The 18,117-nt window shown below is 39.8% G+C and overlaps 1 protein-coding gene across 13 annotated transcripts in view; it reads right to left on the minus strand.

Moving 5' to 3' along the window:
- Positions 1 to 18,117, minus strand: part of LOC145392535 (uncharacterized) — a 285,273-nt gene that overhangs the window by 18,730 nt on the left and 248,426 nt on the right. For 5 of the 13 annotated variants that reach the window (XM_080266936.1, XM_080266937.1, XM_080266938.1 and 2 more), the window contains 6 exons: positions 17,711 to 17,887; positions 16,900 to 17,060; positions 16,046 to 16,286; positions 14,301 to 14,577; positions 5,799 to 6,167; positions 3,056 to 3,445 (listed from right to left, as the gene is read on the minus strand). In XM_080266936.1, coding sequence (XP_080123062.1) covers positions 3,056 to 3,445; positions 5,799 to 6,167; positions 14,301 to 14,577; positions 16,046 to 16,286; positions 16,900 to 17,060; positions 17,711 to 17,887 — 1,615 coding nt within the window. The remainder of the gene's footprint in view (positions 1 to 3,055; positions 3,446 to 5,798; positions 6,168 to 14,300; positions 14,578 to 16,045; positions 16,287 to 16,899; positions 17,061 to 17,710; positions 17,888 to 18,117) is intronic. The other 8 variants (XM_080266946.1, XM_080266942.1, XM_080266941.1 and 5 more) reach the window with 4 other exon arrangements.

The raw sequence follows: 18,117 nt of genomic DNA on the forward strand, positions 1-18,117 counted from the left end.
AATAGTGATATGCATCCCCATTACGTAATGAGAGTGACTAAGAAAATACTGAGAATGTAGGGCAATATCAGCATAAATGCCTGTAACTCATGGATGCATCATTTATAACTGGACTAACACCACACATTCCTATTCAGCTTTGAAGAAACATCCTTCAACTTCGAAGATGTCTCCCAGCTGAGCAAATCTTCCTGGTGTTTGCCTGAATAACTTGTAACACATTCAAAACAGGGAAGAAATTACTCAATATATTCTTTAACCCTTTGGGTGTAAGATTTCTTCCAGATGAAAACATTCCTCTGGTGCCAGCCTCAATCTCTGTCCACAGCAGCAAAGAGGATAAAGCTAAATAAATGAGAAGAAATAAAGAAGCAATATACATTATCATCATCAATCCCATCATCCTATCCCAATCTCTTGTACTGACATGGGGTAAAGAGATTCAATACAGTTCTGTGATCTCATGAAGGACGTGAGTCAAAGGAGGAAATACAATGCATTCCCTCCCCGATATATGAGGTACAACACTGCTTGCAACACAAATGCTGGGCAGTGGGGTCACCACATCTCTACACCAACTAAACAAGGAGGAACCTCACTTCCACAACTTGTAACTATCCTTTCCAACACACAGAATATGTGCGTAGATATTTGTTCTCACCAATCCCATGGACAGGACATCCAGACAGTATTCTAAACAGTGCTAACAATGTTCAATGACGGGTTACACTTGCAATTTGTTATTCAATTTGTTATTTCACTCACAGCATGTAAATTATATTTTCATATTTAAATTCTGGAGATAAAAAAAGAGGGGAAGGGAAGGTTCTCTGGGGTACTACAAAAAACATGAAATAATATTCAGTCAAATCTGCGGTCAGCACTGCTGTATTTGTAGGAAAAACAATGTTCCATATTTTGTCTACTAAAGCACAAAACCATAATGTTGTATATTTAATCACTCATGTCACTTACAAGGACGTCGGCATATTTATCTCAACCAAGATTAGGCTGTCCACTAAAGAGAACTGAGCCATACCTCACCATGTTGGGTTAGGAAAAGTTAGTTTCTTGGTGACCTGAGTGGGACTCATTATGTTTTAAATCCATCTGAAAAAATACACTCTCACAGAGCTACTTATAAGATGACACTAGCACACCATAACACAATGTTTATATATCAATTTCTCAGCTCTGTATCCAACCATTTCTTTGGCCATGACTACTGGAACACTGCTGAAATAATGACTGTTTGTTGCCAGTACATTACTTATTCTGCATTTTATACTGTACTGCAAAAGTATTTACACTATTTTTCCATCCTCTAAAGGTATTCTGATAACACATCAATAATTCTATGTTCTTAGTGTCTGATTACCATATCAAAGCACCCAGACAATTTCACGTTCACAGCAGGTGGGTTACGAGAATCTTAACTGTTTTTATTTTGAACATTTGAATGATGGGTGAATGCATGTATGGCTCATTCATTTGACACTCTACAGTATTATCATTTCTCCTATTATTTCTTTCATTTTCTTGCTGCTGGATTCTACTCACCCCATTAATAACAGTGGGAAACTGGGTTAGAACAATGATAATGATTATGTTTCTGACCTTCATTTTATGTTTAATGATATGAAATATGACTGGATAACAAACAGAAGCTTTTGAAAGAAATATTAACCTGTAAAATAAACTAACTTCTTCTGGGGAAACCCTGTGCTACAAAAACTGAATGGAAACATTCAACACAAGGAAAAGGCAGAGGGAAGCAACAGCAACAACGGCATAAGGTAACAATGACAACGAACAACTTAAACATACACCAAATACAAAATACAGCAAATGATTGAGCAATGAACTTACTTCAACAAAAGAGAAAAAGGAGGAAAGTATAATAAATTACACAGATAAGAGCCTTACTCACAAAGCTCAGCAATAGAGTGTTGGCTTATCAGAATCAACCATGGGTAAGCAAATGAGTTGATGCTTTAACCCCTTCATTACCAGAGGTCTTCTCAAAGCTGAATTAAAGTGTCTGGCAGTACCAAGTTCTAAAAAAATACACCATCACACTGCATGGTTTATAAGAAATAATGTGCAAACCCTTTCACTATTCTGGTACCCCAGTGCTGAATCATATCAAGGTAACAGGGATAAATGAGAAAAACACTGTACCAAAGGAGCTAAAAATAGCATCAAACTCATTCACATACTCACAAGCTGAAGCAATAAATAACATTTGAGGTCAATTTGAAAACTCTGGACAAAGAGTGGAAGTCAACTGGTGTGCTGTGTTGTGACAATGCATGTGAGGGGGTGGAATGGGTCATTTATTGCAAACAAGAACAACAATAAGGTGCGCTCACTGTGTTGATCATTAATTGGCAAGAAGCTGTCACATAAGTAGTCATGAGGCATATAAATATATATTACAATTCATAAAGCATCTGATGACTTGCAGGCAAAGTTGATAAGCTGACTGTGAATGCCTGAATTATAGCAGTAAAAGCAGTGACATTCAGTAACAAAGACGAACACTGAGTTAAAATATGCAAACTATACCGTAGGAAGCTAGTTATGCATGACAAGGAACAAATATGCAGAAAGCAATTAAAAGATGAAATTAAAAACATCTACACTAGAGAAGAGCCTAAAGGGCGCTAGATCACGAGTCCACGTCACTTTTTATTTTTCTTAGCAGTCCGTGTTCTCTTTTGAGGAGTGAGGTGAGATGGGGCTGTATTTTTGTCAGTTCTGAAGGCTTTCTGGCACTTCTTCCTTAACTATCTTTTTTCCATATAACATCTTATTATTATGTTAAGTATGTTATTAATGTTCTTCTATTATCAACAATGTCTCAAACCCATTAAAGAATATATATGTATTAAATAAAAGAATATTATAGTGTACCATTTACAAAAATAACCTGGTAAGGAAGAGTTGCCATGCAGCCTCCTTAACCGACGAACATACATGCCTCTGAACTAGAGTGAGGTGAGTTAGGGCTAGTGTGAGGTAACAGTGAGTGAGTGAGGCAGAGGTCAGGTACCTGAGGGTGAGTAAGAGTGAAGTAGTGGCTGGTCAGGGTGGTGGTGATGGTGGTGGTGGTGGTGGTGGTGGTCGGGGGTTGGTTGAAAGGCCAGATGTGGTGGTGCTTGTTGTTGTTGTGGTTGTGTTTGCTGCTGCTGCGGCTGCTGTTGTTGTTGCTGCTGTTGCTGCTGCTGTTGCTGTGACTGTTGCTGCTGTTGTGGCTGCTGCTGCTGTGACTGCTGTTGCTGTTGTTGTTGCTGTTGTTGTTGTTGTTGTTGTTGTTGTTGTTGTTGCTGCTGTTGGCCAGGGGAGGGTGAGCCAGGGCCGACCCCACCCCCCCCTGTACTCCGGGCACCAACATGGGCACGCAGTTCGTTTCGAGTGTACTCACTGAGCATGCCATTTCCGCCTGCACAACCACCAAGGGAATCATGAGGCAACCACAATGAGGGGTTAAGAGAAACACCAACTAATTAGCACTCACACTGCAACCAAAAAGGGTGTATTAGGCTGCAATCAACTGGGAAATTATTGGATGTTCTAATACATATACTTGTTAAAGGAACTCTTAGCATAAAAATGGAAAAAGAAGCTACAATTGTGTTATATGTCATTATTCCTTATTTTAGTCACATTAGGTTAGGAAATAGTAATTAGGAATGCATTTAATGAGTGAAAAGGAATAATTAAATGCACAGGATAATGAGGTTACACAATAAGTACAACGCTAAACTTGTTTATGAGACAATGTCAATGATGAATGGTTAGTTAGTATATACTGTAATAGTTTTCCTTCATATATGAAGCAAAACACTTATAGTAAACAATGTCACTGTAAACATAAACATAAGAAAACAACAAGACAAACAAGAAGGCAAGACAGTAGTGACCACAAGTTAGTGGTAATATGGACCAATAAGATATAAGGTATTAGTGACATACTTAAAAAAACAGGACCAATGAGGAGAGGGCATGTTAGGAGGAAGGGAGGGAGAGGGTCTGGGGCTCATCAGACACACACACTCAAGAGTTAGCTCTGGTCAAGGGTGTGGTGGGGGGTTGGGAGGGCTGGTGTGATGGAGGAGTGGTTGGTCTAATGAGTAGGAAGACACAACATATTCACTATCACATGATCTGTCTGCCCACACAAACAGATAGTTTGACTTGGCACAATCTAGCAAAACGGCACAGCTCAAGCAGTTGTTTGGTCGATGGTTTCACAAGTTAAGTCGGTTCACCATCTCACACACAAGCTGTTTTAGCCAACAAACACAGCGCGAGTGACCCCAAACCTCGGAAAATCACGGATATCTTTTTTTCATTGCAAGAGCAAAGCGACAAATCGGATCCGTATGGGAATTTCGAGGCTTTGGTCACCATTTTCGCATTAAGAATAAGCAGACGGCAAAACAAGAGCAGATCTCGGCTTCAGCACATACAGAACACGGACGGGCCCTGAGCCTGTGGTAGGGAGGGATGATTACACCCCGCTCAGAGGTATGGTGTTGGGTGCCGCTGGGCTACACTGGTCGCACGGGACAACACATCTTCAATAAGCTGTGTTGCATGATGTGTGTGGTGTGGTGTGGAGTAGTGTGGAGTGGTCTGTTGTTAGTCTGGGTGCTGTGTTTTGTTGAAAAGAGTTGTGCTGTGTTGTATGCATGTGTGGTGTGGTATGAAGTGATGTGATGTGGTGTGGTGTGGCATAAGTTTTTTTATATGAATGTTTATGTGGGCATATTTCACTGTGGTGTTATTAAACACTGAAGCATGCCACTTCATGTCACTTGACATTTGTGTACTTCACAACAGTACTGTACTTAATGAAGTAACTGGGTGTCAGCACTTTGCCATCATCCTTTGTGGTGCCAAGGGTTGTGGCAAAGTGTTTCTGGCAGTGAAATAAAGGTGTATTTTAAACAAAAGCCATACTGTGTGTGGCATAGGGGGCTTCATAACACCTCTTCCTTAATTATCTACTCTGCATATTACATCTTAACATTCCCTTGCATCACTAACACACGAGGATACTAAGATAATGTGCAGAAGAAACTGCTAAAGAAGATGTATTGCAAACTCTCCTATGCCACTTTGAATATGGCTCTATTTAACAGAGTGTACTACAGTGTTCTGTTGGTCATGGTGTTCTGTTTATGTGACTCAAGAATGTTATCAGTGGGTCTTTGGTACGCTGGTTAAGTGTGGATGTTCTTCTCAGTGACAAAAATAATTTGGAACTCATTAATAAGCAAGCCGCTAAACACTGTACTTCACTCACATTCATATCTTTAATTATTCAAGAACTTTGAATCTCAACACTGCAATAAAAAAGTTAAAAAAAATTATTCACATAGATTTGTGTACAACACAGGCCAAATCTTAAACGAATATGAAACTAACTAAAAACTTTGAACAATTAGCTTTAAAAATATATAAACCAGCAAGCAATGTCTTGCCAAGCTTATTGAGGAATTCCTGTTGGTGTGTGAGCTAGGCTGAATGCTGGAACTGTTGCAACTGTGACAAGGGAGGGACAACAAGTAACATGTATGGTTTAGTAACGAAGGCATCATGTGCACATGGATACCACTGCTATCTAGCTACTCTTATGTGCACATAAATGTCACATCTACTTGTTAGTAATGTGCACCAAGACCATTGTGTGATGTGCTAGCTAGTGGTGATGTGCTAGTTGTGATGTGCTAGTGGTGATGTGCTAGCTAGTGGTGATGTGCAGTGATGGGCTGTGGGCAGAGACTTACCCGCGGAGGTCCTGGCCGGGTCATGGGCCCCATAGTAGTGGGCGGGTACCTCATAGTTGTGAGGGGGGGGTGGGAGGCCCCCCTCGTAGCCCTGGGGCATCACCCCTCCCCCCAGCCCTGGCATGCCCCCCCCTGGCCCAGCCCCACCCATAGGACCCCCCCCCATCATGTGTTGGGTGTCCCCCGGCCCCATGCCCGGCCCAGGGGAGGCCATGAGGCCGGGGGGGAGGGGCGAGGGGTGGTGGTGGCCCGCGTGAGGATGGGCCATGGAGTGGGGCGGAACCGGGGGAGGGCCGGGCAAGTGGGGAGGGGGTGCAGGGGGGTCATGGTGGTGGCCCGGGCTGGGGTAGTGGCGCGGGGTGTGCACGCCTAGAAGACACCCCCATGGTCAGTCAACGCACACACTCTTAAGCACCTACACCTCCGCGCATACGCCACCACGCATACCACCGGTGCCACACAGCCTACTGCACACACCTACACTACCCACACCCATTGCTCTCAACACATTTAAAAATGGTGATGTGATTATAACATTCATATATGATCTTCAACAACACTCATTTATCAAGAACAAAAATTTATGTGCAGCAACATCTCTCGAATCAAATAACTCATTGCATATGAAAATATTTGCAACATCAACAACTGTGCCCTGTTTGAGGAAAAAAAATTACAGTATAGAGCAAGATATTATATGTTGTGACTGGCAGTGCTGTACAGTGCTAAACATTTCCTTTAGTAAAACAAAACTCTCAAAGTGATAATGAAACCCTAAGAACACCAGGATCAACAAAACACAAAAATAAAATGATTAAACACGATAATTAAATTTGCCTCCCTTTTCTTGGCATCAACCATAAGAACAGTCAAAACTACAGACACATGAAGGGAAATTCAACCTTAACCATGAAAATAATATCATTCAGGAGTGACACATCTCTCGAGCTAAAATAACAGTGCTCGTCTACTTGAGTGCTCCGCTAGAAGGCTAAATTCAAATGCTTTTAAAAAATAAATAAATAAATAAATAAATACCCTGTTACTTTTATCTCTTTACCTGTTGGATGTGGGCACCTAACAAGAAAAGAAATACTTAAATGGTGCAGTGGTTGGTTGGCATTTTCTAACAAAGATCTTTTTTTTTAATACATATACCATTTATACAGAGTCAACCACAAGTACTGAAGGGATTTCAATCAAGCGTGAGGGACAAAACCATATCAGTAGTGCGTACATCAATTTTAACATGATCCCTGATTATTCAAATTTATTTCAAAATCTGAATATTCCAGAATCACATTAAATTGATCTAAGTAATATAACTTGTTTTCTGTCCCTCAAACTGAACTGAAAGCTACACTACTTTTGGCAGACCCTTTATATATATATATATATATATATATATAGTTCTCTAGTGGTGGTAGGTGGTGGGTTTTCTTGGGGGTAGTAGTAGCAGTTCCGAAACCTCGCTCACTTGGGGTGGAAACTGGGGAGGGAAGTGGGAAGGGGCAGGGGAGGGGGGCATATTCTGAGTGGCTTTGGAGATTCCCTAACACTCCCTTATTGATTTATTCTGTACACCTCAATATCCTCTGGCATGTTACTGATGAAAACTATATCGATATTAACATGGTATCAATGGTATTTGAAAACTACTTCAATATTGGCACGACATAAACATCATACAGGAGAATGAGACAGTGCAGTATGGTAAATAATTCACTAAGGAAAAGGTGCCAGAAAACCTCACCCATCCAGAATATAACCCAAAAAGGTGGCTGTATTCTAGTGAGGTTAGGAAGCTTTGTAACCTATTTTCCTTAGATCTGTGTCTGCCATACTATACAGTAATATGCACTTGTACCCGTATGTTATTTGTGTCATTCTAACACTGATACAGTCTCCACATGCAACATACAAAGAAATACATAGTAAAATTCTTTTGTATGTTATTCACGTCATTCTATACATCGATACAGTTTGCATATACAACATACAAGGAAACACACAATAATATTCACTTGTACGTATTTATACCATTCTACACATCGATATGGACTGCATACATAACATACAAAAAAATTCACAAAAAATTTCAGTTGTAAGTTATGTCATTCTACACATCGATATAGCTGGCGTACAAGGAAATATTATACAGGTATTGATATGCCAAGGCCAGAAATAAATCAGTAAGAAAGAGATGTGAAGGAACTTCCTTGGCCAACAAGAATATGAGCAGGGATGAAATGCAGCTGGTATTTGTACAGCGAAAGAGGTTGGAAGAAACAGAGGCAAAGAAGAACTGACTTTAAAAATTTTGACAGGGAAGAGAAGAGAAATTTGTGTATGTGTGTATTTATAAATATATATGTATGCCTTCCACCCAAAAAGGGCCCTAAAGAATTGGTTGTTACTGTTTTATACAATACTACTCTCAGCATTCTTCTTCTTATTCTTAGTAAATATTCTTGCCCACCATGTGTGGCCAAGATAAGGTGGAGGGAGAATTTTTAAGTTTCTCAAGTTGGGTGTTGTGGGAAATGGTCCATGAAAGAAAAGAAGAACAGGAAGCTCGGTAGATGAAGAAAAAAAGGAAGAGAAGACAAAAATATAATTTCACAGTAATATATCTGATGACTAAGCAAATAAATATATAATTTTACGACTTAAAGAAAATTAAATAAATGGTTCACATATGGCATATCAACAGTATGTTATAACTGATTCCTGTGACTCACTCTAAGCTTCATAAAATAATATGCATTAGCTGGGATTAAATATTTAAATTGTCTTTACCATGAGAAGGTTAATAATTACAGTACTATCACTCAGGCTCCTATGACTCAATTTCTGCTGAATAAAATAAAATCTAGCATCAGTCAGAATATATGCAACAGAAAACATTATCATGAAAAGGTTCACTTTTGTCTCATCCACCACAGCATAGAAAATAATGTACAATAAATTACTAGTAAACCAAAAATTTCACTGAAAGCCACATGGTGAAGTTGTAGAAACAAATTACCGTATGCATAAATGCTATTCAATCCAAGAAATAATGATCTTATTACATATGCTACTGATGATAGAGAGGGACTAAGACAGGAGGAGGCATTATTAAAAGAGCAAAAAGAGAATGGACACAAAATAAAAGAGGGAACTAAAGAAAGGACTTGGTTCTGACTTACTGAAGGAATGATGTGTGCAGGAGCTCAGATATCAACAACAGATCCTCAGCTGAATAAAATGATGCACTGGCATGAACACAGAGTATATACTCACAAACCTGGGGCTATATTTTTCTAGCTCTCCACATAAAATTCATTACTGGATTTTTATTTTTTTTATAAGTCTTCTGGCTTAGAAATTCAGCATTTTTATAAAGGCTTTCCCAGAAACCACTGTCATTAAAAGCTCTTTACAGCACTGCATATAACATTTATGAAGCATTCATTAATTAAAGAGTGATACAGTACTTGATAAGAATGGCTGTAAGAATGTCGGTTTTTACCGGTTGTGTAAACATTACATAAACTCAAGTTTACTGCAAATGTTTCAACAACCAGAATGTTACTGTAATGCTTCACGGTGCATATAAAATTGACCAGAACCTTGACAATTTGACATGATAGTCATATTATTGTTATGTATGTCATTTTACTGGCTGTCACTGTTGCCATTATAATCAGGGTTACCTGATCCTCCATAAGATACAGTACAGCTATGATCATCACACACCCTTATAAGGTATTATTGCACTTACTTATACTCACACTTAGTTTACATTAGAGTTAAGTATAAAAGCTATTTTCATTACTGTTGTTAATATATGTCAATTTCTCTAGCTGATCAATCTTGTCTCCTGCCTACTGAAATAAATTTATCTCAGTTTTCTGAACTATCACATACACAAATTTCAATGGATTAATTTTATACTACAATACCGTACATTGATTTTCAACATTTAAAAGAAATTCATGCTGACAAGGTTTCAAAAAGGTTTCATCATTCTAGGCATTTTCAGTCAATCATGACTGGCTTTTGGTCATTTTAAATCCACCACTTTCAATTCTAGACCTAATTATATCAGCAAAGATGAACCACAAAACATTTAAGGATCCCTCACAAATGAGGGACTTGATACTTCATTGTTTGTGCTTCAGCAGTACAGTTACAAGAGACAAAATAGAAACACAAATCATCTTTTCATTACTCTTGCCTTCCCTGTACTGTACTATGATAATTACTTCATACCAGTATCTAATTTTTCATACTTATATCACATTAACATAATTAAATGTTATATCAAATAAGCAAAGTGCTTCATTATCTTTAATACAGTACATGCATTACAGTACTGTTAATTTGTATGACAAACATACTACTGTATATCAAATACAACACATTACTATATAAGACGTGCTAAATTGTTAAAACTGTGATTGGCAAGTACTATAAATATCTCTGAATGTCATACATGCCAAGATAACATGACTATATGATATCAATACCTCCTGGTCACTACTGCACTCTTACACTCATAGAGAACTTTTTTTTCTTTGTTTTTTTAGCTTTATCGAAGGGTTTATGTAGCTCTGGCCATTTCTCACGATATCAATTTTAACTCTACCCTACAGCCATATGACTCTGCACAGTTTTACTTTGACCTGCGTATTACTTGTATTGGTGGGTGCCCCGATAAAATGAACTCCACTTCAAATTCTTGACAAATTTTACTATTACATGAGTCCTATTATGATTTTATATCTGACATTTTGGCTTAACTTAAAAAATAATGCAGATTCTTTGTATGAACACTGAACTTGAAGTATTTTATCATTATCATTACCCACATCAAATGTCTGAATTTTTCTTGCTGGTATCAGGTGTGGAAATCTACAGGAAGACTGTGACATTGCCTGGATCATGAATCACTGGAGAAAGGAAGTTCCAAGTCAATATCCTACCCTACTTTGAGTAGGAAGGCCCATCACATCTTTACACGAAGACATGAATGAGCTTCCATCCTCCTTTTCCCACTACTTTTGGGAATTTTATAACATGCAAGGAGTACATGGGCAAAATACTTTCTCTCATATTCTCAGTGGCAAGGTATTTCTGTCCCTTCAATATCATGACATCTTTAATACTCTATTCTTACATTTTTGGACAATTTTACTCCTGCCTGAACTGGAGGGGTCAAGCAAAGTCTTCCATAACCCCTTCAACATGAGCATCCCCACCCCAGCTAAACATCGTCTTCTCAAGGTACCAATTGGGAAAAAAAAGGGGAGGGGGTATTTCAATGGCTAAAAATATTGGTCTATCATAATTTAAAATAGTTTTTTTTTTAATGACAGTGCTGAAGGAAGAAGGTGCTTAAAAACTGCACAAACCATTTACTGTCAGAACACTGAAAAATAGGAGGAAAAGTAGGCAGAGCAGGAAAGCAGAGGAGAAACATAGCAAGAGGTGAAAGAGAATGTAGGTGTGAGGAATGAGGTGATGGAGGAGGAGAGTGCAGTGGGGGTTGAGGGTTGAGGTGAAGGTAAAGGCTGGGGAGGAGGTGTATCGTAAATAGTGAGGGTGGTGATGGTAAGGTGTAACAAAGGTAGTGGGTAGTGGTACAGATGTAACTAAGACAGGATGATGGAGGTGTAGGTGTAACAAAAACAGGGTGGAGGTGGTGGTGTGAGGAAGTGGTTGTAAATAAGGGAAGGTGGTGCATGAAGCTGTAGTAGAGGGTGGGGGTGGTGGTGATGGGAGGTGAGTGTGGGATGAGAGAGGGTTTAACTCAGTTTGAGGTAGGGGTTGTAGTGAAGGTGGTGGTGGGTGTACCTGAAGCAAAAGGGTGAGGTAGATGTGGTGGCAGTGGGGCAATGCAATGATCTGTAACAATTAGCCTGCTGTATTTACTTTGCATCCTAAGTGTCCTGTATATGAATGTATCAATATACTGTACATCCCTATTTATAACTTATTTCCAAAGTTATGCATCATCATCACTGTCTGGACATAGTTTCCTGTACTAACATGAGGTGGGGAGATCTAGAATACAGCCTGCATTTTAATCTCATTGTGGATATAAATTTTGAGTGGTAGGCATTGAAGGTACAACCTCTCTTCTCTTCCTTTTGTCCCATATAAATTACAGGGCTGCAAAAGCTGGAGTTGGGCTGCCACATCCTAAAAACAATACTAGAGTCAAGCTTCCTACTTCTGTCCCTTCGGCAAATGAGGAATAAATCGAAGTCAGTCATCAAGTACATTTTTCATCATCAGCAGCAGCCTGTGTCAGCCAAAAGCAGGTCATAGTCCCTTCAGGATAAAGGTTATACAGTTATTTCATGAAAAAGTATGAATGAAAATAACCACTGTAATACATCCTTGTTTAAAATCACATTTTTTACTTTACATACTTCATTCGTATCAAAGCCCAGTGGATGATGCTAATAGTGTTTCTATCGATCACTGACAATAAGTAAAGACATTACTTGCATACACTGCTCATATGAAATGAACCGGGTAATTTACTATAAAAATTCTGAATGGTTTTCATAATCCATGCAAAAGTGTTTATCAAATGATGGTGACAGCAGGAGCCTTAATACATTTGGGTTCAACCTGCAGTAGTACTGTACTGTTATCTGCCAGTTCTTTGTATAATGGTGGTGGTGTGGCCAGTGTACAAGGAGCCGAGTGTGGGCAGGTGACCAGTGTAACTGGACAAGGTCGAGTGGTGGTGATAGACAATGTATATGGAGGTGTGTGGATGGGAGGTGGGCCTGTTAAATATTGCACTAGGCTATAATTAAAATGAGGGTGGGATGGAAGAGGAGATAGATGTAATTAATGTATACTGGATGGTGTGGGTATAGCTCTGAGGATGGGATGGTCATAACTAGGGGTGGGGTGGAGGTGGTGGGCATAACTGAAGGTGGGATGGGTGTAACTTAGGGTGGTTGTGGTGGCTGTAAATGAAAGTGGGTTGGATGTAAATGTGGATGGGATGGAGTTGGTGGGTGTAACTGAGGGTAGGGTGGAGTTGGTGGGTGTAACTGAGGGTAGGGTGGAGTTGGTGGGTGTAACTGAGGGTGGGGTGGGTGTAACTGAGAGAAAGGATTCATTTGTGGGTTTAACTAAGGTGAGGGTGGGAGGTCATGCCAAGAAAGTGTACCCATTGTCCCACAACCAAACTACAGTACAGCAAACCAAACCATTGTTAACTAACTACTCCAGAAAAAATAATCATGATTAAACAAAGAGAATACGCTCCTCATTTAAAAAGTGTATGTGGTTTTACATAAATGGGTGTAAAAAGCTGCAATCAAAAACCTCAAAAATTCATGAAAAAAGTGTATAAGGGAGATTACAAGCAAAAAAAAAAAAAAAATCTACATTGATGTTGGCACTGTTAGAGAAGTAAAACAACTTATATAACCTGGATTCCCAAATAGTGCATGAAGAGGTAACCAAAGTCTCTCGTCAATCTACTGCAGCACCAATCTTTAAAAAAAAAAAAAAAAAAAAAAAAAAAAAAAAAAAAATGGCATTCACACAGTGCTTTTGTGTGTGTGTGTGTGTGTGTGTGTGTGTGTGTGTGTGTGTGTGTGTGTGTGTGTGTGTGTGTGTGTGTGTGTGTGTGTTCTGTTAGCTAGTCTATTTAGTGAAGATTTAACTGATGATTCATTCACATGTATCCAAATAAATCCTATACTCTGTGTTTATCAATACATATGTAACTACAAATTCTCAGTGTACCTATTCCTGTGCACTGAGCAGTAAGTGTATAAATAATGACATAGCTGTTTAACCCCTTCAATCCGAAACTGTATATACACTTATTCTTGCTCTTTCTAATATTTCAATTCAACTCGGGAAAGCTTTTGAACTGGAGGGGTTATGTATAGCCTTAATAACCCCTTCCAGTTGAGAGGTCTTTCTTAACCCAAAAATCATCTGGCAGCAGCAGTAAGTGTTATAAAGTACTCAGAAAGCATAGCAATGCCATGCCTAAACTCTGATCATGACCCATAACACTGATCTTTGACTGGCCTACACTAGAAATTAAGAACTTCACCCCATCCCCAAAGTTTGACCCAAATTAGTTCAGGGATTCATGAGATAACACTGCACTCTGAATTTTGTCCTTCCCCTTTGAACAATCTGCATCAAACATTGAATCACTTCTTCCCCAACCAATTCTGAACCTTGGATCAAGTTATCCTAAGTTATTTAATTAACAACAATACATATGGGGAAACAGATTCAACTACACCAGCTACACCTTCAGCAATTGCTAATAGGCTAAAAAGAACGTCGCCTGGATTTAAGGGGTTAATGTCAAAATGCATGAAAGTAACGTGTGTGTGTGTGTGTGTGTGTGTGTGTGTGTGTGTGTGTGTGTGTGTGTGTGTGTGTGTGTGTGTGTGTGTGTGTGTGAGCATTAGTCTGCAGGTGTGAGTGTGTCTGTGTGTGGAGGTAAGGCCACAACCTTACCTGGCATCTGGCCTGGAGCAGACATGGCTCGCTGGAGCCGGTACTGCTGTGGTGGCTGCTGCTGTTGCTGTTGTTGGTACATCATCTGGCCTGGCTGCTGTGGTGAGGAGGGTGGGTAAGGCTCTCCAGAAGGTCCCGTCGCACCCGGGGTTGGTGGGGCCATGCCAGGGTAGGGAGACTGTCGGGTGCCAGGGCTAGGGACTGATCTCATAGACTGCAGTTGACCCGCACGGCCCACTCCACTGAACTGCCGGCTCCCATCACTCCTCATGTACGACTGCAAATATCACCACCATAATAATCTCATCCTCTTTTCTCCCATCTAATAATGGAGTGAGGTACGACATGTAAAACAAGAAAAAATATGAGAGAGAGAGAGAACTAATCAACATCATGATCAGTGAAATGGATCATGCATGTGTGAACTGAACCATCATCCATTCAACATCACTCCATTAACAGAGTAGAGGTCCAGGTTTAAGCTATTCAGTCTACATCACATGAAGGGACCAGTCATTCGCCTGTAAGCAATAACCTCCAACCCTTCATGTTTCTTCTCAGTCAAAATTCACTACAGCACTGACAGCTTCCTTACTCCCATCAGTGAGACATCTCTATGATGCCACATAAATAATCATGTACCAGTATAAAGAACAGCACAAAAATCATCATACTAAAGGGGCTGACTGAAAATGTTTCTATGCCCACCATTATTAACACTCTTCCCTATGCTGAATACAATCATATGACAAGTATAAAATTTTATGGATATCATCACACTGTGGAACAAACTCTCAAGGATGTCATCACACGAAAGAGGTTACTTTCCTTTTACTCTACACTAATTTTAACCACAGGATCTCTTCTATATCTTATTTTTGCCATCTCCCAGTGATTTTATTCTGCTTACGAAAATCTTTAAATTTGAGGGGATAGACAAAGACATACTTACCACAGGATCTCTTCTATATCTTATTTTTGCCATCTCCCAGTGATCTTATTCTGCTTACAAAAATTTTTAAATTTGAGGGGATAGACAAAGACACATTTAACCCCTTCAATATGACAGGCATCTCCTTAGCTGAAATGCACTGTCTGGAGACTAAAATACTGTAAGATATAAGTGCAATGAAAGAGTTAACACAGCTTCTTGTAGCAGTGTAGTATGATCCACAAACTTAACACTGTGTTCCCCACTGGACACGATCCTGAAAGCAATACAATTAAACAGACCAGAAGAAGAACTTGGTACAGTCAGGGGACTGTAAAGAATTGTTTTGCAAGTCCTGCAGAGGTTAGGCCTGGCAAATAATATAAAACACCAGACAGGGATAACAAAGTATGTTTTGGTTTTTGATGAATACAATACAAACCATGTTTACTGAATAAAATATAAAACCTCTCAAAATAACTGACGGGGAACTTACAGGGAACTGTGGGAGACTTATGAAAAGCTATGGATGGCTTGGCTATGGAGACACAGTTATATGTGAGAACTGTGGGTGACTTCCAAAGAGGTGCACAAAACTTAGAGAGTTAGATAAACAATATACCTAGTACTGTATGGGACTTAGGAGACTTGTGGGTGTGGATGACTTGCAAAAAAAACTGTGAGTTATTTATGATCAATTATGTTGGATTTAGAGTTGTGGGTGATTTAAGGGGAAATATGACGACCTAACAGCAAACTATGAGTAACTTTCTGAGAGTTACAAGTGACTTACAATGACCTGTGGATGACTTACAGAAAGCTGGGCATTAAGCATGGGGTTCTGCGACATGATGGAGGGTGGCCGCTGCTGTGACCCAGGGGAGGACCAGGCGGGGCTTTGCTGTCCCTGTGGCACCGTGACTGAAGTACCGGGGCTGTTGGGGGAGATCTGGGGCAGCGGCTGACCTCCTGGGGGATAATTGGGGGGCGCCGGGGAGCCTTGCGACAGCCGGGGAGACAACTGTGGCCCCTGACCTTGATATCCCATCTGGCCACTGAGGAACACAATGCAGAAAGAATATCAGACAAGGGAAATTTTCAAGAACTTACTGAACCAGAATTGTAATATTATTTAACTAAAAAGAGAATACAATAACAAGTATGGACTACAAGATTTAACTTTTATTTTTAATGATAATGTTAACCAACAGCTACCTTTGTAATTACTTCAGTATCTTTTATCATCATCTAACCCAACCCAGGAATGTGGTCTAGACAATGAAAGTAAATGTGATCTGTTGCTCAATCCTAAGTGACATTATGTAAGCAATGAACCCAAATCACGCACAGAAAGCTGATCCCCACAGGCCACATTCAGCTGAGGCACCTTAATTCACTAGACCAACAGGTGTAATTCACTGCAATTATGTTTATGAACGTTCTTGTGGACAGAACTGTTGGAGTACTGCTGACTGGAGATGCATGAGACTATGTAGTCAATGATAATTTTGTTCATGCTGATGATAATGAAACTTCTAGACCAACCTGCTGATGTACTGCTGATCAGAGATGAGTAAGGGAGTCGAGTAAAAAATAATGAATACTGTAATATTAATATGATGCCGCTGAGGCTGATAATGATGGTGACTAAAATTCTCCTGAACCGACCTGTTGGAGTACTGCTGATTGGAGATGGGTGAGGGTGTCTGGCCATGAGGGGAGAAGGGTGGCGGAGGGATGCGCTGGCCGGGTGAAATCTGTCCCCCGCCACCAAGTGGAGAGTTGAGCAGGTTGTAGCCGGGAGAGGTCTGGGATTCCGCCACATTACGCTGACAGGGATGAGATCATCAAGGTAGGTTGTGCCAACTTGTGGAATTACACTTTGGAACTGTATACTTAAACTTTATATCGCAGAGTGAATGCAAGCCTTTAATAACTGGCAATTAATAACAGAGACCAAGGATGAGATGGCTGCATAGAGTGGAGAACTATATGAGTGAGGCTGGTGTGAGCCTGACAGTAGAATACAAAATGACAAGAACACAATTACAGCCTGATTCCTACAACACTGAGTGCAGCCAAGAAATGACATAATGAGGTCAAACACATTCTATCTCCCAACGTGTGCATCTGAAATAATGCTAAAATCTGTGAGCTTGCATTCCATTTGCAGTTTAATGTTTAAGCATACAATACTTATATCCACTATATTAACATAATACTTGTTATTATTTGAGTGCCAGTTTTTCTAAAAGCCTCAGTCCAGTTTTACCAACCAAAAAAAAAATTCCAATTCCATAAAACACATGGTTGATGCCAATGTAATAACTAATTTATCACCAATATAAAACATCTCTTAAAAATTAAATGGGATATTGTATTTCCCTTTTGGAAAGAATAATATACTGCATTTTCCTTTTAGAATTAACAATACTGTTGCTTAAAAGGGGAGAGAGGCCATCTTCTTTCACTATACTACCTGGAGAGTGACATTCACATTTGGTGCGACAGTGTTATTAAACAGGTCGTCCATGTTCTGATACGAGGTTGGAGGGGGTTGGGTCACCTCGGAGGGGTTGGACGGCACTAACACTTGCTGCTGCTGGTGTTGGAGCAGCCGTCTTTTGGTCGATTCCTGATTCCTCAGTATCATACGCTGCAAAGATGTCACATCTTAAAAGTATTATACATGTAATGTGTTAATGCATTAATGAGCATGTGAGTGAAAATGTTAAGAGAAATACTCTGTGATGGTCTGGCCATGTGGAGAGGATGGAGAATGAAATACTGATGAGATGAGTGTTTGTGAGGGTAGTGGAGGGGGAAAGCAAGGATGAGTTGAAGGAACTGAGTGGAGTGATATATGAGGGAGGGGGGGGTGTGAGT

Source organism: Coenobita brevimanus, chromosome 22 (assembly GCF_032717465.1).
Source record: "Coenobita brevimanus isolate Jiangsu-jjx chromosome 22, ASM3271746v2, whole genome shotgun sequence".
Taxonomy (NCBI): Eukaryota; Metazoa; Arthropoda; class Malacostraca; order Decapoda; family Coenobitidae; genus Coenobita; species Coenobita brevimanus.